Source organism: Notamacropus eugenii, chromosome 5, assembly GCF_028372415.1.
Source record: "Notamacropus eugenii isolate mMacEug1 chromosome 5, mMacEug1.pri_v2, whole genome shotgun sequence".
Taxonomy (NCBI): domain Eukaryota; kingdom Metazoa; phylum Chordata; class Mammalia; order Diprotodontia; family Macropodidae; genus Notamacropus; species Notamacropus eugenii.
The window spans coordinates 51,802,139-51,823,592 of NC_092876.1; the positions used below are offsets into that span (position 1 = coordinate 51,802,139).

The 21,454-nt window shown below is 39.5% G+C and overlaps 1 protein-coding gene across 6 annotated transcripts in view; it reads left to right on the forward strand.

The window, feature by feature from the left end:
• The window catches only part of VPS13D (vacuolar protein sorting 13 homolog D), a 335,894-nt gene that overhangs the window by 77,349 nt on the left and 237,091 nt on the right, over positions 1-21,454 (forward strand). For all 6 annotated transcript variants that reach the window (XR_011967006.1, XM_072608911.1, XM_072608914.1 and 3 more), the window contains 9 exons: positions 595-804; positions 4,342-4,607; positions 5,693-5,826; positions 8,511-8,666; positions 10,430-10,655; positions 11,399-11,473; positions 12,074-12,280; positions 15,524-15,613; positions 18,368-18,508. Coding sequence is in view for 5 of the 6 variants with exons in the window: in XM_072608911.1 (XP_072465012.1) it covers positions 595-804; positions 4,342-4,607; positions 5,693-5,826; positions 8,511-8,666; positions 10,430-10,655; positions 11,399-11,473; positions 12,074-12,280; positions 15,524-15,613; positions 18,368-18,508 (1,505 nt within the window). In the remaining variant the exon portion in view is untranslated. The remainder of the gene's footprint in view (positions 1-594; positions 805-4,341; positions 4,608-5,692; positions 5,827-8,510; positions 8,667-10,429; positions 10,656-11,398; positions 11,474-12,073; positions 12,281-15,523; positions 15,614-18,367; positions 18,509-21,454) is intronic.

Consider the following 21,454-nt stretch of genomic DNA (forward strand, 5'->3'; position numbering starts at 1 on the left):
GTGGGGATTAACTTGGTGTCAGACCTCAGCTCCAACATTGGAGTTGCACACAGGGTGACTAGAGGCAAGCCACTTAAATTCTCTGTGTTTTCTCTTCGGCAATATGGAGATAATGTGCTCTCTTCCTCACAAGGTTGTGATGAGGAAAGCCCTTCTGTAAATCTTAAAGCATTATAGGTATGTGACAGCCTCTGAGTCTTTGTTATCTTGGCTTTTCAGGATTGTGGCAGGTAACTTGGATACATTGGGAATAGAATGAATTTGTGGTTGTAAATTTTCATCATTATATATCCCTATGGAGAAAGACATGTTCTTTGGCAAACAGGAAACCAGGGCCTGGAGGTGGGGTTTCTGCTCAGGCTCAGATTGAACTGGGTACCCTCTGACATCGTTTCCAATTTGGAGTCTGTGAGAAAATAAGTCATTTATTTGAGGTTACCAAACTATCAGTGGTAGAAGCAAACCTGAGGCTCTTGGGGCATAGATCTGATTATCCTTAGGAGTTTTGTGGTTTTGTCACAGTTAACTTTTTGTGTGTAGGAACTAGAAAAATGGTGCTTAACAAGCTGATTTGATTTACATGTGACCCCTTAGGTTTGACTTTAAGAAATGCAAGCTGCTTTTTGAAAGTTTTTCCAACCAAACCAAATCCATAAACTTGGTTTCTCACTCCATGATGGCTTTTGACACCCGCTATGCTGGGCAGAAGACGAGTCCTGGCGTGCCCAACGTGTTCAACTGCATCTTTCAGCCCTCAAAGAACAGCACAACCCAAGGGTCGATTCAGATTGAATTGCATTTCAGGTAATGGGAGTTAACCTTCTGGTCTCTGGTTTCCTTCTGTGACCACGGGGGAATGAATCAAAGTTCTCTGATGCTGTCTCCTGACTGTTGTCCTGTGGCATTGGGGAATCACTACATGGACAGTTGGTTTACTGACAGGAAGCTGAATGATAGGAGGAGAAAGGGTCAGGATAGGAATCCAAGGCCTCTGACTCCTATACCTGCTTTCCATTGCATCAAGTTGCTGTTCACACTCAACATGATTAAAATTTGACTTATTATAATAGTCACAGCTAGCATTTATGGAGTCCTTTAAAGTTTGGAAAACTCTGTACCAGTATTCTCGTTAGATCCTTCTAGAAACGCTTGGAGGTAGGTGCTCTTGTTATTCCCATTCTGTAGGTGAGGAAGCTGACGCAGGCAGAGGTTACATGACTTGCTAAGGGTCAGATGATGTCATATGTGAACTCAGGTCTTCCTGACTCCCAGGCCTAACCTGCTACTCACTCAGCCAACTTGCAGTCTTTTTCTCCCTAAGTTTTCTTCTCTTCCTGACTTCTCTATTTCATTTTGTGGCAGCTCTATTTACTTGGTCTCCTGTGCAGGAAACCCTTGGTTCATCTTAGACTTTTCCTTCCAGTTCACATCTCCTAGCTAATCAGTTCCCAAGGCCTAATAATCTAGAGCTCATTGTGTAATTCAGAACTATCAGTACTCATACCTGCAGTTGGAATTATGTGCCAGTAGATGTCTCTCTTGAGTTTTGCTTTTTTTCTTTTGCTTAATGGAGTTTTAGAAATTCAGAATTGAGCCACAGTCATAAACCTACCTACTATTTTTAAAACCATGTCTACACATGTCAGATCACTTAAAACAAGTTATCCAGATTCAGGAAGAAAAACAATGGCATATACAAATAATTGAAATAAAATTAGTTTTGTAATAAAATTCCTCAGTTTTTCACATTTAAATGCAACCTTAAGCTTCTTTCCCATCATTTTCCTCATCTTCTCCTGTGAGAGTACTGTACTGTCAGTATGTTTTATGTATAAGCACAGGCCTGGAGACTGAAAGAATTTAGGTGTGATTGAGAAGAAATCAGGCTACAAGTATGTATTCATTTTTTGGGAAAAGTTATGATGTGACATGCCAGTAATAGTGTTCACACTCCTGAGGCCCATTGCCAGCAGATATATTATAGCTATGAAATTTTTAAATAGAAGAAAAGCCAGAGAAAATGTGAAAAGATGAAAAAAATGTTCCTACAAGATGATTCATCCAGTGGTCAATCGACAAATATATACATTAAGTTCTTACTGCGTGCAGAGGCCTGTGCTAGACTTTGGAGGAGAAATAGTGTCTATTCAGTTGGCACGGGCTCCCTGAGAGGATGAGGTGGCAGTGATAGTGATCAGTTGTTTTTATGTGAAGTTGCTCTAGCCATGTAGTAGATGAATTCCTTTGCATGCAGGTACCTTGAAGCCCGGGGCTGTAGCCACTCTATGTCCTGGATAAATGGATGAATGAGTGAGAAACTATCTATGTATTTATTTTTTATATATAATTTATTTATTCTCAGTTTTCAATATTCACTTCCACAAGATTTTGAATTCCAAATTTTCTCCCCATCTCTCCTGTCCTCTCACCCTACGACAGCATGCACCCCAACCACCCAAACTTTATTAAGCACTCACTGTTGGTCAGGCATTATCAAGCATGGTAACAAGTATGGTGCTTGGTATGCATAGTAGGTGCTTAATTTATAAATGCAAATAAGGCTCTTGAGCACTTTTTAATAGACTTTTAAGGTTCAGTAAAGTTATCACCCCACCTCCACCCCACCCCCAAATTCTAGTCATTTAATTGATGAAATCAGATAAGCTGGTTTTGATGTGCGGTAGATATTTGTTTGAAGAGCAAGATTGGGCTAGGACCGGAGTAGGGAAACCTGCAACCTCGAGGCCACATGTGACTTCTAGGTCCTCAAGTGTGGCCCTTTGACTGAATCCAAACAGTTTGTTCTGTGAAGTTGGAATTCTGTCAAAGTGCCACACTTGAGGACCTAGGAGGCCACATGTGGCCTCGAGGCTGCTGGTTCCCCACCTCTGGGCTAGGAGGTAGTTTGAGCATGTTGTTTCCAAATTAGAACACAGCTACTTTGGGGCTTTCTCTTTACAGTTATCTGATCTAATTCTTTGACAGTCATTTATCTGATCAGCCATATTTCTTTTTATGTGGAGATAGGGAGCCTTTCAGGCATTATTTTTCTGGACTGATAATTATCTCCTTTTGGCTCATAAATTGTTGGAACTGAATGATTAAGTCTTACCGTGGCTTTTGCTGAAAAAATACCCCTGGTGGTGAGGGGGTTAAATGCCATCCTGATTGTAACTTCAGAGTGCAGAAGCTTCTCACAGAAGAATTATCCCTCTGTTGAGATTTCCTAGCTGTGATGTGTGTGTCAGATATAAATTGGTTCACAGTATTTAAATGCTTGGAATATTTTCCAGCAAAGGGTATCAGACACACTTTGACATTCTAGATCATCAAATTAAGTGCCTAGCCCTCTCAATTTGCATTCAAAATGGGGTGGAAAAAGTTCACTAAGGGTAGCATTTTTTCTCTCTGACAAAAGGGAAAATGTTTGTGATAAATGCTGGGTCTGTGTGAAGGGAGACATTCATTGTTCTGTCCTTTTTTGAAAACAGCAAGCCAGATTTCCCCAGAGAGGCTGGGGAAACCAATTATGGCCACCTCCTCAAGTCAGATTCTTTTGAATTAATAGTAATAGCAGTGGGTGGAGACTGAGCATTACCTTCTGTAAAAGCAGCTTGCAGAGGGTAGTGTTTCACTCAAAGGAAACTCCTGTTCTTAGAGGGTGGGGCCAAGGTTACCTGGAATGTCCCTGTAAGGATTTCCTAAGCATATGCTTACTTCTTTCCCTTTCTGCTCCAACACAACACACCCACACCCACGCACATGCACACACACACACATGCACACGCACACACACACACACACACACACACACACATCTTTCATCATATGTTGATCTGAGGCCAATACTTGGATCTCCTTAGGTATCCAACATAGATCTGAAATTGAGGGGGTAAGGTTGTGATACATCCATTCCTCTTTTCTCATCCCCACCCCTTCCCTCATGCCTCAGCCTTCTCTGATTTTATCCTGTTGCTTGTACCTTCTTATTTAGGTCAAGAGCTCTAAACCCTGAAGAAACATAGGTTTCATTCCACTTTAGATCTTAGCTAGTCATGCCTTCCATTTTAACATATAGTCAATAAAGGAAAATATTTTAGTCACTAAGGAGACCAAGTACTTTGTTAACAACCCTTGACTAGCCTATTGCATTACTGCACTTTTAGCTAGAGGCTGAATCTATTGTTACAGTTCTCGTGCTCTCTCTGTACTGATACTTGACATTCTTGTTTTAGGAAACATTGGGATACCAGATACCAAAACTAGTGAGGAAAAACATCAAATGGAAATGATATCTTTTTTGTTTCTTTTTAGCCTTTATTTCTCTTCCTCTTCCTCTAGGTCCACCAAGGATTCTTCATGTTTTACGGTTGTTCTCAACAACCTCCGAGTGTTCCTCATATTTGACTGGCTACTGCTGGTCCATGATTTTCTCCACACTCCCAGTGATATAAAGAAACCAGAGAGTGTCCCACCTTCACGCCAGCGTAACTATAACAGCGAAACAACGGTGTTCCCCAAAACAGTGAAAAGTGGGGTAGTTACCAAGCGGTCTTCCCTCCCTGTGTCTACAGAGAGGCATCTGGAAGTCAAGGTCAATGTGACAGGTGAGCAAATGTGGCAGGCCTCCATATTGAGCTGAATCAGATGCACTCTTTATTGATTCTTAATGTGATCTTTAGGACCTCAAAGCATTTGTTACAGAATATTTTCTCTGCAATATTTTCTCAGTCAGAGTAACTTATGGTACTTGGTTATGTGCACCCTTGGATATATATGCAGTCTTTCTAGAAACTGACCTTGCTTATATGGCCTTTGATTTCAGCTGAGCCTGGAGCTAAAAAGTGAATGTTAATGCTTAGCTGCCAAAGGATGCGACCCTCATTCTCATGTGATCACTTGATGTGTAGCTCCAGCTTAGGCACCAGAGACAAAATACTCCATGTTAATTGGCTCTAGTTTACTCATTCTAAAGCTTCATTCAGATGTACTCAGCTCTAAGTAAATCGGTGTGCAAAAATCTAGATTTACAAAGCAGACAAATCTGGTGGAGATAGTTTGCTTTACAAAGGTTTTTTTCATTTACAAAAGGTTTTAATTTAGCTATTTTTCAGATAGCAGGCTTCTCTTGTGTGTTTAAACTATGTGTCCTTTTAGAGATGCAGTCATTGTATAAAGCTCAGTTACACTTGTTATTCACAGATGAGCTGAAAACTCTTCCCCACATCTCTTCATTTGAGAAATGTAAACTTGAGTACCTGACTGCGTAGGCAGTATGGTACTTATGGGTAAACTGGAGTATCTTTGTATGTTTTCTGTGCCTTCTTTAATGGACACTTCCACCCCACCCTCCCCTGCCCACCCCCATCTTGTGTGTTTCTAAAATACCTGAAGTCTCCCAAGATATCTAGTTTTAATCGTTTTTGTGAAGGAAATACTGTTTTCAGCTGTGATCAATCTACAGGGTACTCTTATGGGGTCAGCTGCTACTGGTTACAGTCAAAGGGTTGGTTTATGATTAAGATGAAATATAATGCCTATCTCCTGGAGAGCACATCTTCATAGTTAATGGCTTCTCTTCCTGGTGGAAGGTGTTTTAGTTTCTGTTAGAAAGATTGGCTCCCTTTCTGACTGAACAGGGTAGTTCTTCAGCCTCTAGGTTTTGGATTTTAACTGGTGCTATCTTTTTCAGGCACTGAATTTGTGGTTGTTGAAGATATGTCCTGCTTTGATACCAATGCCATAATATTAAAAGGAACCACAGTGCTCACCTACAAGCCCAGATTTGTGGATCGCCCTTTTTCTGGAAGCCTATTTGGTATCGAGGTGAGAAGGCATGATGTCCCCTGAGTGATACATGCTCAGCTCAGTACTGGAGTATTTGATGGGAAATGTTTCCATTTAAAACAATTAGATTCAGTTCAATATAGTAAACATTTATTAAGGGCTTACTATGTGCCGGGCATTGTACTAAATGCTAGGGATACAAATAAGAAGAAAGGAAGATAGTCCCTGCCCTTAAGGAACTTATAATCTAATGAGCAAACACATCAGACACATAAAAGGCAACTGAAAAGTGGGCATGGGGGTGGAGAAGGCCTAGAGGATACCTAGCATGGAGGTATGATGTTCCATGAAGTCAAAACCAAGCAGAGATGCTGATGAAAAGTGGCAAATTCTGCAAGTTTGGAGTCTTCTCTAAAGGAAGACTTTGGGGAGACAGAAGGGAGAGGCAAGGGAGGAAGAAGATAAGGTGCTACCAGTTATCAGTGAAAAGAATTCACTGGGATCAGTTTCTCCTGGGGGAGCAGGGAAGTTGTTGGAAAGTGGGGTGTTACATGGAATGCCTAGTGCTCATGTGCTGCCTGAGCATCAGGAGCATTCTGCTAGAGGAGTCCAAGCCAAGGACTCCTAGGAATATTTGCATTTTGAAAGAGGAGCTTATAGAAGAATATCCTGGACCTAAAGGAAAGACTTTCTAAAAGTGGCATTTTTGTCTCTGGAGGAACAGGCAAATAGGGGAGATATTCAGTTGTATCATTTCTGGGCCATTGATCTTCTTTAGGATTTCTTTCCTTACAATATCAGAGAATTTGGCTAGAGCTAGGTAAACCAATGGATAGAGTGCTAGGCTTGGAGTCAGGTAAACTTGAATTCAAGTCCAGCCTCGGACACATAGTAGCTGTGTGACCTTGAGCAAGTCACTTCACCTCTGATTGCTTCAGCTTTCTCATCTCTAAAATGGGGATGATAACAGCACCTACCTCAGAGGGTTGTTGTGAAGATCAAGCGGCATAATAATTGCCAAGCACTTGGCACAGGCTTGGCTCGCGGTCAGTGCTGTCTGGGTGTTAGCTGCTGTTGTTATTTTTCATATCATCAACCCCTTGGGTATTTGGTGAAGTCAGTAGACTCTTCCTCAGAACAACATTTTTAAATATAATCAATTATAAAGGATTACCAAGGAAACTAATTCTAGGTTAATAAAGATGTACCTTTTTCCCTTCAAGTTCATGAATCCCAAGTTAAAACCCCCTGGCTTAGAGTTTAGCCATTGGCTAAGCTCTTTTCTTTCCCTTCCTTTCTAGGCTATCTTCTTTCCTATGGTGGGGCAGCTAGGTGGTGCAGTGGATAGAGCACCAGTGCAGGAGTCAGGAGGACCTGAGTTCAAAACTCACCTCAGACACCTGACACTCACTAGCTGTGTGACCTTGGGCAAGTCAATTAACCCCAATTGCCTCATCCTGGGTCATCTCCAGTCATCCTGATGAATATCTGGTCACTGGGTTCAGATGGCTCTGGAGGAGAAGTGAGGCTGGTGACCTCCACAGCCCTCCCTCACTCAAAACAAAGTCAAGTGCAAGTCATGTCACCATTTCTCTGATGGCATGGTCTTCTTCGGCAACAAAGGACGAACACTCACACACTCTTTCCTATGGTATTACTTAGCAGTTATTCAGTAATAAGACCAGCCATTTACTTACTCCATAAGGTTTGAAAAGTATTTTTCATACACTCTCATTTGAACCTCCTAACAGCCTTATGAGGTAGATTGTGCAGATACCAACCCCATTTTTCAGTTGAAAAAAAGGAGGCCTAGAGATACTAATGAATTTGGAAATGATCATGTTACTAGTAAGTGTCAGAGGTGTGCTATGAACCTAGGGCTCTCCCTCAAGTCTCCTGCTCTTTCTATAGCACTAGCTAAGGAAATAAGATACAGTCTATTCCACTGTTAGCAATATGTGGTGGTTTTTTTGGGGGGGGGAGACTGTGCTGCCGGATACAAATGAACTAAATCTTTGGGGAGGTTTTATTTCTTATTCTCATCCCTCCCTCTCTTCTTGGCCTAACTCCCTCCTACCCCCCAAAGGTCCAGTCCTAGTTTGAGAGTGGGAACTAGGGATTTGCATACTGGTATGGTCTTATGTGAGTTGATAATGAAATTGCATAAATTCATCTGCTTTCCAAGCCACCACAATGCCAGCTTTGAATGAGGTATCTTGGTGATTGATGAATGAACTGTCAGGTACAATTGGGCTTTGTGTAGCAGCAGCTCTTGGAGAAAAAAAGAAAAGGAAGTTTTGCTGTCCTAAAGTCTTAGGAACACTGCCTGGTAGAATATTTGAGATTCCTTTCAATCCTGGAAGCCCCTTTCAGCTTGATTCTTTGGACAGCACACTTGAATCTGAATTCTGAGATCCCCTTGGCCCGTCATTCAGGGAAAATTTACAAAGAGAATATAATGAGCTGCTTTTGAATCTAACAAAAGACCCTTGCTAACACATTTCTCAGCAGTGCTGGAGAATGCTGAGAGGAGTGCAAAGGGGAGGCTGAAGTGAGTGAGCGCTCTTCTTTTCCCTCTCTCATCTGTTGGAAAGATAAAGATGTTGGTTTAGTTTTACATCACAAAAGACTCTAGGAAAATATACAACCCCAACCTGTCACCAGAGGCAGCTCTCCTGTAACCTCAGACAGTAATGCTTGCCACCCTCCATTTTCATTCCTAGGTGTTTTCATGCCGCCTGGGGAACGAGCAGGACACAGCTCTCTCCATTGTTGATCCAGTACAAATTCAAGTTGAGCTGGTGGGAAATTCTTCTTATCAAAACAGTTCTGGGTTGATGGATGCCTTCAACAGTGAAGATTTCCCCCCTATCCTGGAGGTAATGCTGGAAAAGATGGTAGATGTTGAATACTCTCTGTTTTGTTAAATCCAGCCGACAGTTCTTTACTGAGCACTTTCTGTGTACAGCCAGGACTCTGCTGGATGCTGCAGGTTGTCCAAAAGAAGGATAAGATGTGGGACTGTGATGTAGTAAACACCAAATGATGTTGACTGAATTCAATCCTTTGAAGTCTTGTTGAGGACATCAAATGTAGGATCATGAACAACTTAGCGAATGGTAATAGGCAATAGAAACACAAGTATCCTATTATTTGGAACAGACAAACCAGTGCACTAAGAGTTTTGAGGAAGAGAGAGATCACTATGGGCTAGATAAGAGTGTTGGGTTTCATGAAAGAGTTAGGATGTGTGGTGAGCCTGGAATGATAGCTAGGATTTGACTAGGCAGGAAGGAGGAGGAGAGGGCATTCCCGCTCCAAAGAACCTTCTATTCAAAGCTGCGGAGGCAGGAATGGCATTGCGTATGTGGAGACTGATAAAGAGACCAGCCTGATGGTAGCAGATTGCTGGTTGGGGAATAAAGAGAGAAAGTGGAACAAATTAATTAAGGGTCTTGAATGTCATGTCTGATAGGCAGGAAGGAACCACTCTTAAGTGTTTTGTCTCTCTAGACTTTAACAAATAGTTGCCCATATAGTGTTTGAGTGCATGCCAGAATAACTGGGGAGGGAAAAGGAGTAGTTCATTTGTTTGAGCCATAGGTGTTGGGAAAAAGAAAGGAGATTTGTATTGCTAGGTACATCCATTTGTTTCTTCATCTGAGAGGATCCCAGAGAGGGAAAGTAAGCCACATCTAAGCGTCTTAGCAGTTGTCACTGAGTCACAATTTTAAAAACAGTCTGTTTTTGGCAGTTGCATTGCCATCACAGATTTTATCTGTGCAGAGTCTCTGGGAAAAATAGATGTTAGTGTATTTTGGGTCTGAGGTTGGTTTCATGTGCAGCGTATTGGAGCTTGCTTTTTAGGTGAGTTATTTTAGTAAAAATCACTTTCCTGAGTCAGATGAGTGCTATTAATCGTTGGTGATGGCTGTGTCTCTCTTGAGTGAGAAGGGCGGTCCAGGAAGATGAGGCAGCTCCTCTCTTCATGCTGTTCTTTTTCCTGATTATTTTTTTCAAAAAGATTCTTTTTTTAGGTTCAGCCTCATTACTGTCTGAATACTAAGTTACTGAAATTTCCTCTTTGGAAATGCTCATTAGTATTTTCCAGTTGCCGTGGTACATGCCACATCAGTATCTGTCTAGGCTCTTGAAGTCCTGGGCAGTGGAAGATAAGTTTAGGTTGTTCTCACCCAACTGATAAGGCCTGAATGTGGTTGGAACAGCACTAGTCTGTGGTAGGTGAAGAGATACTCAACAAGAAGGGGTGCTCCATTAGGTGATGAATGTTTTTGACCACAGTAACTTATCGTGATTCTCCATCCACTAAGATTTAATGGGATTATGATCTGTGTTGGTAGAGACAGAACCCACACTGAAGAAATCATGGGTGCCAGTTGTATTGAAGGACAGTTGTGTAACCCTTGAATTTCGGATCTAGGACTTCCTACCTACAAACAGTGCCTGATTCTAAGGTCTTTGCACCCTGCCACGCATGGAGTGACAAATGTCATCTATTGCTTTCGATGTGTTAACTTTTAGTGTTGTGGAAAGATTTCATAAAAGCAGTTGTATGTGTGAGAGAGGAAGAAATAAAGCTAAATATATCCTTTAGAAAAGTAACCTTGGTTTCTTTTGCTAGATTCATTTACAAAGCCTGGATATCAGACTCTCCTACAATGATGTTCAACTGTTTCTGGCCATCGCAAAGTCCATACCAGAGCAGACTAGTGTTGCAGTGCCAGACTCAGTGGTAGCGGAGGCAGCCTCTGCCAGCAGTCACTTTCCAGGGCACGTCCGGAGCAGTGAGACCTCAACGATCCCTGAAACCAGGGACAGTCCCAGGCGCACTCTAGACCCTCTCCTAGGTATGTGTTTAACTAGGAGCTGGGCATTCTTACCCCTGTCTACTTTGTCATTTGGTAATCTTGAGTATTCCTTTTGCACAAGTATAGGGAACTTTCATTGGAAATTTTATCAACTGTTCTGTTATTTTTATGAATGTCTCCAGGCCATAAGAGCGGGTCCTGTATTTTCTTCCAAAGAATGTGTATATATATTATTATTATGTATATGTGTGTGTGTGTGATATACAGTATATATGTATGTGTATTACATAAGTCAAAAATGAGAAATTCAGAATTTCTCACTGAGATGTCTCATTTCTGTTCAACAAAAATAAACCCCTCAAACTGAGGATTTATTACATATATATAATTATATGTTATAATATATATTATTAAATGTAACCTTTTCTTCTCTTGCCATGCTTTCTTAAGGAGATTTAAAATTTTATATATAAATATGTAATATTTGCACACATATATATGTGTGTGTATGTGTAAATGAAACAAAATTTTAAATCTGTGTATGTGTATGCATAGTATATACATATATATAAATATATGTCACAAAATTTTGAATCTCCATTTTAATATAAAGACATCACAGTAAGGAAAAAAAGGTTATTATAACATAAACCTACAGTTTGGGGGAGTTATTTTTTTTTATTAATAGTAATGAGGCATCTCAGTGAGAAATTTCTGAATTTCTCTTTTTTTGATTGATTGGTCTGAGAAAAGTTGCATTTCTGATATCTCTAATTTTGCAGAGTTACAGTTGGCCCGACTGCAAGAACTGGGGTTTAGTGTGGAGGATTGTCGCCGGGCTCTTTTGGTGTGTCAAGGTAACTTAAGTCAGGATTTTTAGTTTCATTGCTCCCTCCTAAAACCCTATGAACTTCATTTGAAATCACAGTGTTCTGAAAATCTGTAGAAATGATAAACTCTGCCTAGTATATATCTTGTTTGGCGACCACAGTCCCTGGTGTGTTTCAGTGTTTCCCTTTCTTTGCTTTCTTCCCACCTTCCTTTCTTCAGTTCAGTTAAATTCAGCTAACATTTCTTGTATTTACTATATGCATAGAACTCTCTTTGATGCTGAGAAAAATACAGAGATAAATAGGTGATTCTTCCCCTCTGGTGTTTATAATCCTGTAGGAGGAATAAACATGTACGGAAATAAGTACATCTCTTCCGCCCCCAGATAGATGGGGGAAGAGAAGCAGAAAGACCCCCTGCCCCCTCAGGGAAGAGAGTGAACAAATCAGCCTTCCTCTGTCACCAGACTTCGCCCCATCTTTTTGGTACAAAGATAGACATCTTTTCAGAGACCGTTACAGAGTCTAAGCTTTTCTGTAAGGTCCTAGAAACTCCTTTTGGCATTCTCTTAGTCTGTTACTGTTGCTCCTCTGACAATTAGTTGAGTTGATTTTTTTTTTTTGAAGGACAACTGAAGAAGGCAGCCACTTGGTTGTTTAAAAATGCTGAGCCCCTAAAGTCCATCTCAGCAGTGTCTGACCGGAAAGAGAGCCAGGGGACTCTGCCAGCTCAGTTGGTATCAGGAGTGGAGATTAAAGCTGAGAGCGTTTGCATCTGTTTTATTGATGACTGCATGGATTGCGATGTTCCCCTTGCTGAGCTCACCTTTTCCCGTGAGTATGGATCAGATTGATCCCAAATATTCCTAGTGATCTTGGAATCTTTTGGGCCTATTTTTTTTTATGTTGCTCATGTTTATTTTACTAGGTAGCAGATTGGTTGAAATATAAATAATCAATTTAGCATTTTGTGTGTGTGTTTTTCCAGGAGGAAATTTGGGTTTTCTTATGCTGTATAGCCTTCCACTGTACACTGGTAACAGTCAGTTTCATTGAATGAAATTTCTCTTGTTTTAACAGGTCTGCTTTGTAAATAATGGCCTGATTCTTCAACTTCTTATGTGTCTTTTATGAGTGTAGCATTTATTCTCTGGTTTTTTTTAATATTTATTATTCTATTTTTTCTCAATTACATGTGAACAAAACTTTGATTTTCCAATTCTCTCTCTACTTTCCCCTTGAGAGGCAAACAATTTGATATAAATTATACGTGTTGAGTCATGTAAAACATTTCCATTTAAGCCATGTTGCAAAAGAAAACTCAAGCCAAAAAAAAGAAAAAGTTTAAAAAGTATACTTTGATCTGCATTCAGATTCCATCAGTTCTTTCTCTGGAGGTGGACAGCATCTTTCATTATAAGTCCTTTGGAAATGTCTTGGATCATTATCTTGATCAGAATAGCTAAGTTATGTTTCACAGTTAATCATCAGACAATATTGCTCTTATTGTTTACAGTGACCTCCTGGTTCTGCTCCCTTCACTTTGTATCAGTTCATATAAATCATCCCAGGCTTTTCTGAAACCATCTTACTTATTATTTCTTACAGCATGATAGTACTCCATCACAACCGTATACCTCAACTTGTTCAGCCATGCCCCACTTGATTAGCATCCCCTCAGTTTCCAGTTCTTTGCCACCCCAAAAAATCTGCTATAAATACTTTTGTGCAGATAGGTCCTTTTCTCTTTTATTTGCTCCTTTTTGGGATATATAGACCTAGTACTGGAATTGCTAGATCAAAGGGCATACACAGTTTTGTAGCCCTTTGGGCTTAGTTCCAGATTGTTCTCCAGAATATTTGGATCAGTGCACAACTCCACCAACAGTGTGTCAGTAGTATTGACCTGCTCCAGAAGACAAGTTCAGAAAATAATCCCATGAACCAGATCATTCTGCAAATAAACTGCCAGTTGTAAATTGCTCCTCCGAGACCCAGCAGTTGCAGTAGTTTTTTTTTTTAATAGTTGAAACAAAAGGAGGGTATGTCTTTCAATCATTTACCTTCAGTTCATCCTTTGACCTTTCTTGAAGCATGTTATACATTTAAATCCCTGTTAGGGAAATTCAGAGATGAATAAAAGATTTACCCTATACTCCTAATGTATTTGTATCACAGTAGAAAAAGTGAATTCTGTACACTAACTGCTGTAAGAAATAGAACAGACCAAATGAATGAGAAGCACTAAGCTCTTCCTGGTGAATTTTGCTCCACCACAAGCAGAAATTGAAGTCTTACTGCCTTGTTTAATCTTAATTTTGCATCATTTTGAGCCGGGACCCAGTAGTAGTTTAAGAATGTTGCTAAAAAAGATTCTTTGGGTGATACTTTTTGACTGAGCTGAAACTGCATCCTTAAGCTAGTGATTTACAACCAATGATGCTGGGTTTTGGTAGGGAGACCACTGAGTCCTGCTTGTTGCCCAAGAACCATCTTTGTCCACAACTGCTGGCTCTTTGTGCCTCTCAGAGAGGCCACGGGGTCTGGAACAAGACCCATGACTGCTGTGACTATCTCCAAGAGAGTCTATTATCCTCCCAAGAATGGACTTTTGGGTTTTTTCTGCAGTAGGCTTGTGAATCCAAACTGAACATTACCAGGCCAGCGCATTTTTCTCTTTTTTGCCTTTTCTCCAGGTTCCATAAGGAATAAAGTCAGTATTCATGGTCTTAACAAGTGTTTTTTAAAGCACCAGTGGGTGAGGCACTGTCCTAGATCTGGATGAACTTACTTCTTTAGGTTGTAAGCTGGGGCTTAACACAATAAATGTTTTCTTTACTATTCCGTTGGCATCTGTTTTATTTGCTCTAGCTTGGTAGTTCAGTGACTATGGCCTCCAATGGGTTGTCCTTAGTTTTTACTGCAGATAGTTGTTGCCTTTTTCCTTCCTGTTTCAGCTTGGCCTTTTTGGGATGTTTTTTAGGGGTGTGGGAAAGTATGTAATATAGTTTATATACATATATATGCATATATATATGTATATATATGCATACACACACACATATATGTATCTCCATATATACACATACTTAGTGTATAAGCTATATATATGTATACATATGTGTGTATATACACATATATATGTACATAAAACCGTACCATAGTGTATAAGATAGAAATGATAGAGAAAACGATTCATTCTGTGAGATAAGATTACTTTGTGGAAGATTATGAAGCTGCATTATGGTGACCTGTTTTCCAATCTAGGTTCACATACTCACTAGCTGTGTGACCTTGGGCAAGTGACAATTTGTCTGCTTCAGTTTCCTAATCTGTAAAATGGAATAAAAATAGCAGCTTCTACCCAGGGTTGTAGGGATAAAATGAGATCGTATGTAAAGGGGCTTTGCAAAGCTGAAAAGGCTATATAAATGCTGGCTATAAGCTGCTGTCATGAGACTCTTGTCTTACAGTTTCAGTTATTCTTTCTTATTTCTAGTAATCTATCCAATCATTACTAATCCTGGTTAAGTAAAAACGGTCCTCTTCTCTCTGTCTTCATATTTAACATGAAGATTAAGTGACCTTTTAACATGAGTATAAACAATAAATCATGAAAAACTGATAAGAAATCACTTCTCTAAGGTTATTCAAGGCACCAGTTGCTTTGGATCGTGTTATGGAAATGGTTGTTTGAGTACAGCCTCCTTTTTGAAGCTGAGCCTCTGTTGTGCCCTCAGCCCTGAGATTTAAGGCATATGATTAGAGTGAGACCTTTGGGGTATCTCCGTGTGGGAGGGGGTGAGGAATTGAGAGGTAACTCATGCTCCTTATCTTTACTTAGGTTTGATGATCCCTGTGTGGCTGAAAAACACATTTTCCTTGCCTTCCCTATCCTTGGGCCATGTTTATTTCTGCTTATAGGAATATATTCAGGGTTTTCTGTGGGACATACACACGTTGAAATTGCTTCTTTTGGGAATAGAACTTCATGACGTTTAGTCAGATATTGGTTGTATTTTTCCTTGAAACTCGATTGTTAGCAGCGTTTCTTTTTTGATGTTTCTTTTATCATAGGTTTGAATTTTCTGCAGCATGTGAGAACCAGCCCTGAGGGTTATGCCCATTTTACCCTCTCAGGAGATTATTACAACCGTGCACTGTCAGGTAAGCGAGAACTCTAGGATTTGGAGAATATATATACAGTAGGGTCAGTTGTACCCAGCATACATTTCGTTTTGGATGAAGGCAAAAGGGAAAAAAAGCAAAGAGCTGTAGAAATGTATAGGATAAAAATGATCAATCTTTAGAAATATATCTGATAGGTTATAGTTGAAAAAAACTTGAATGATTTTTTTTTTAATTTAACTATTTTTGATTATAAAGTTTGGCTCATCCTGGAACATGAAACTGTACTAGTTGATCTTTCTATATGTTTTTTTCTCTGTAGTTATGGCTCTGTTAGTTATTAGCTAGCTCAGCCTTCATTAGTAATTTTAAAAAATAATAAATTTTTATGTTTTTCTTTTTGCATTATCTACATTTCCCAGCATATACCTTCTTTGTTCTCTAGAGAACCACCTCTCATCACAAAGAATTTAAAAAGAGGAAAAAATTCAACATAACTAAGCAACTTATTGAAAAGTCTGACTATTGTATTCCATACCCATAGTCCCCCACCTTTGAACAGTTATTCAGTCAGTAAACATTTGCTAAGTGCTTCCTATAAACAGGAGATGGAGCCTTCTCATATCTTGTCTTTGGAGTAAAGCTTGACCACAATAATTTTACAGTATTCACTGTCCCACATAACAGTTGTGATTCTACTTACTACATTTGACACCAGTTCAAATCAGTCTTCCCATACTTCTCTGTGTTCTTTACTGAGAATTCTTATTCTTTCATTATTTTTTATTTGCACAGTAACAGTATAATACATCTAAGTACTACAACTTGTTGAGCTTTTTTTTCAGTTTATGGGCACTTAATTTGATACAGGGCTCTTGTTTTTGTTATTAACCTCCTTGAAATATATGCCTAACCATGAGATCTCTGGAACAAAGAATATGGGTGTTGTAGTCATTTTTATGTAATTGCATATTGCTTTCTAGAATGATTAAACCAATTTGCAGCCCCACTATCAATTTATTAGTATGCCTTTATTTCAATAGCTCTTCTACCAGTGACCTAGATTTTAATCTGTTATCATCTTTGTCAATTTATTGGATGTGAGGTGAAACCTGAATTGTTTCAATGTGCATTTATTTTACTATTGATGATTTGAAACATTTTTCCATATGGTTGCTAATAATTTGCAGTTCTTCTTTTGAGAACTTTTTCTTCCGATCCTTTGATCATTTCTGTCTTCGGGAGTGGCTTTTGGTTTTATGTGTTCATGCTAAGTGAATAATAGCTCTTAAAAAACAAATATTTTGCTTATTTTCCTATTAAAAATGGCAGAATACCTAATATACAGAACCATTGAGACCATATATATATATATTCTATCCTCTCCACTTGAATAATTAGTAATTTGAGTTGATCAGAACCTGATACACACATACACACACACACACACACATCAGAACTTGAAATGCTACTGTGCTATACTTAGTATACATAAACACTTGTTAATTCAGAGAAATGTCTCCTGAATGGATGAGGGCTAAAGTGGTTTGATGGAAGGGAAAAACATCTATTTGAGCTGACACACAGTAGACTTCTTTCTGTTATCAGGCAGGTATTTCCAAGGTATTAAACTCTCTTTTGGAGGGTTTGAAAGGTCATTTTTGTAAGCTACCAGAAGTCCCTAAAGGTAGGGGTTGATTACATTAGATTGCATTATGTTGGCTGAGTCCTAAGACTTTCAAAAGGAACTTGCGTTTATAATGATTATTTTGGAATTTTAGAATTGGTTACACTTTCCCTCCTTGTATTTTCTTATCTTCTGTATTCAGACCTGGCTGGCATATGCTAATAATTTTTTTGAGAATCATTTACCTTTTTAGAGGTACACTGATCCTCTTAAATTGAAGCTGCTACTTTTGGGTTGAATAGAACTGGATTCAGGCCTTATTCATATTGCTCCCTTCCATTCAATCTCTGTTCAACCAAACTGGATTTTCTCCTGAAAGTGATTTTCCATATCCTGCCTTGTTGCATTTTCACAAGCCATCTCTCATGTCTAGAATCTCTTCTGTCTGTGTCTGTCACTGTCAGAATCCTTGTCTTCCTTTTAGACTTAGCTCTTCTGCTCCTGCTTTCATCAAGCCTTTTTTGCTACCTCCTCCAAATTACTAGTTCTCTCCGTACCCTCATATTGCTTTGTTTTACTTTATCTGCACATTGGTTGTATTTCTCCAAGAGAGTCTTAATATAGCAAGCTTCTTTGTTTCTTCCTATACTTTGCACATAGCATATAGCACCTTGTGCATAACAGACTTTCAAAATGTCTGTTGGATTGTGTTCTGCTAGAGAACATAGTTTTTTTCCCCACATTTGTAAATTGCTTATTTTTTAATCTGTATTAAAGAAAAATTTTCTTAGAGTGATATAAATACTTCCAGATATATCCATTTTACACACCCAGAGAGCAGCTGATTTATATAAAACTTTTTTAGTCCAACAGCCCTTCCACAGTAGCTCTATGACTTTATTTATCTGACTCGAATCTGGGGTGCTTTCTTTCATTTGCAGTAGATCAGTAATGGTTCTGTGTAGCAGATACACACAGTAGACATTTTTGCCATCTGGCAAATGTCCTATGATGAGAGATGGTACATTGAAATAAACTGGAAGTATAAAGCCATCAGCTGTGGTTTACTAAAGCCTTGCTAGACAGGCATTAGGACTCATGAGCAGCTTTCCTCCATATTACTTGGTATCTGTTGAACATATGTCATGTTTCCTGGGTTCTTTTAGGCTGGGAGCCATTTATTGAGCCATGGCCATGCTCTGTATCCTGGCAACAGCAGGCAGCCAGCCGCCTCCATCCTCCACGACTGAAGTTGGAAGCAAAGGCCAGACCTCGTTTGGATATCAATATCACCTCTGTACTGATAGGTAAGAATCTGGAATGTTGACATGGTTCTGTAAATCCCTTTCATTTTTGTCTCAAAGACCAGTAAAGTGAATCAGATCTCAATATTAGTCCAGCTCATCCAGAATAAGCTCTCTGTTTAAAGAAATTAGCTAATGCCTAATGTTGCCATTCTTTGTTTTGTTTTGTTTTCCTCATAGCTGACTGATACAGAGTGGGGTCAGGTTTTTTTTTCTTTGTAATTAAATTTTATCCTTTTCAGTCAGTAAAAATCCACCTTCCATGCCTCTATCCCACCATCTTCCCCCTACTAAGAGTAAAAGGGTGAGGCAACGCCCATTCATTGAATAGGTCTGTTTAAGAAGTAGCCAGGGCAAGGGCCCAAGGTCTCCCAGTGCATCCTGGGTCATTTCCAGTCATCTTGATGAATATCTGGTCACTGGATTCAGATGGCTCTGGAGGAGAAGTGAGGCTGGTGACCTGCACAGCCCTCCCTCACTCAAAGCAAAGTCAAGTGCAAGTCTTGTCATCATTTCCCTAATGGCATGGTCTTTGGCAATGAAGGACCAACACAACAAGAGTGAAAGAAAAGCCCTTTTTATAAGCATAAGTCAAGCAAAACAAAATTTCTTCATTGACTGTGCCTGAAAAAAAATCAGTCTGTCTCTCTTTGTCTCTCTATATACTCTCAGTCTTTCCCCTCTCTATCAAGAAGTGAATAACATATTTTATCTTTAGTCCTCTGGAATCATAGTTGGTCATGACTCTGATCAGAGTTCGTAAATCTTTCAAAGTTTTTTGTCTTTTCGATATTGTGTCATTGTATAAATTGTTCTCCTGGTTCTATTTCGTACATTCTATATCAGTTCATACAAATCTTCCCATGTTTCTTGAAACCATTCCTTTTGTCATTTCTTTATCATAATAGTATTTTGTTATATTCATATACCCTAACTTGTTCAGCCATTCCCTACTTGATGGGCACTATCTCAGATTTCTATTCATTGTCACTCCTAAAGTGCTATAAATATTTTTATACATCCTTAGAGTTTATTTTGCTTAAGCCTAATCCTTTCCTTAATGTACCCTCCCTGTAAGTGTCCTCACTTTCTTCTCATCTTTCCCCTTTCCCTCCTATTTCTGTACCCAATTCTCTGTATGTGTGTGTTTATATATTCTTTCTTTCTTTGTCTAGTTCAGATGATAGTGAAATTCAAATGTTAGCTGCTTCACCCTTCCTTTTTATTTGTATAGATTTCTGCTTTTGCACCCTGATTATGTGAGATAATTTCCCCTGATCTTTCTTCCTGTCTGTGTATTACTCTTTTCATTCCTCTTTCAAGATCATCATGAAGACATAACAGAACCATTCCCAGACCTTCTGCCTTAGACCTCCTCTGTGACCTCTGGTGATGATAAATAAGAAAGGTCTCATGCAAACAACTATGTTCAGAGAAGCTGTATATAGTATAACTAGGAAGTAATTAACACAGGAAAGGCAGTCATATTAAGGGTGCTTGCAAAGGACTTCTTGTCAAAGGTGATATTTTAACTGAAACTTGAAGGAAACTAGTGAAGCCAGGGTAAAGGTGAGGAGAGTGTTCCATGCTTGGGGGATAGCCAGAGAAAATGTCCAGTTGGGAGATGGAGTGTTGGATGCAAGGAGGCCAATGTCACTTGATGACAGAGTTTGTGGAAGGATGTAAGTTGCAGGAATACTGAAAAGATAGGGGAGATTGTGAAGAGTTTTTTATGCTGCAGAATTTTATATATGATCCTTGGAATGATGAGAAGCCATTAGAGTTTATCAAGTAGGGGTGTGTGTGTGTGTGTGTGTGTGTGTGTGTGTGTGTGTGTGTGTGTGTGTGTGTGTGTGTGATATATAGTCAGACCTGCACTTCAGGAAGATCATTTTGATGGGCTAAGATGGACTAGAGTAGGAAGAGACTTGTGACGGGAAGACCCAGTTGCAGACTGTTGCACTAGGCCAGATGTGAAGTGATGAGGTCCTGGACCAGGGAAATGGCAGTGTCAGAAGAGAGAGGGAGTTATATATATAGGAGAGACATTGCAAAGGTAAAACCAATGGGTGTTGACAACAGATTAAATGTGGGAAGAAGTGAAAGATAATGAGGAGGTAAGGGTGACACCTTGTTTGTGAACCTGGGGATTTGGAGGATGGTGATGGTGTTGTCCATTCATCTTCAGCCATGTCTGACTCAGTGACCTCATTGGAGGTTTTCTTGGTGATGTTGACCTGAAAACTTAGTTAGAGAAAAGGCAACAGGCTAAATGCATACATTTTATGATTTAATTAATTAAGCAATTCCCCATAAAGAAAACGGTTACATAGCGCTATGGAGCCAGGATCAGAACTGGCTGCCTTAGTACAGAAATTGACTGTCTTAAGTACATTTTGCCATGAGAAAGGAGTTCTCACATTGTAAACACATTATAATTGGGTTTTGTGATCCCAGGCTATGGGCATCTTCCTTCCATAGAATGCCTTTGTGATTCAAGGTAAGGAAAAGTCCCATCACCCAGATTGCAGACATCCTGTCCTCAACAGGCCTTTGAAATTGTTTATTCACAACCCAAGGTGTAGACATCCTCTAAACAAAGGAGACTATTAGGTCCAGACTCTTCTTAATTCAAACTTTGGCCCTTATTAAAGTCTAAAATTTATATTAAATATTAACAGTGAAGATGCTGGAATGGTTTGCCATTTCCTTCTCCAACTAATTTTACAGATGAGAAAACTGAGGCAAACAGGGTGAAGTGACTTGCCCAGGCTCACACAGCTAGTAAGTGTCTTAGGCTAGATTTGAACTCAGATCTTCCTAACTCAAGGTCTGATGTTCTATCCACTCTGCTACCTACCTGCCCAGTTATTAATTGTATTCATATTAATCACCACTAATAGAGATGTTAGAAAGAGAGGAGAGTTTGGGAACAAAGGTAATTCAGTT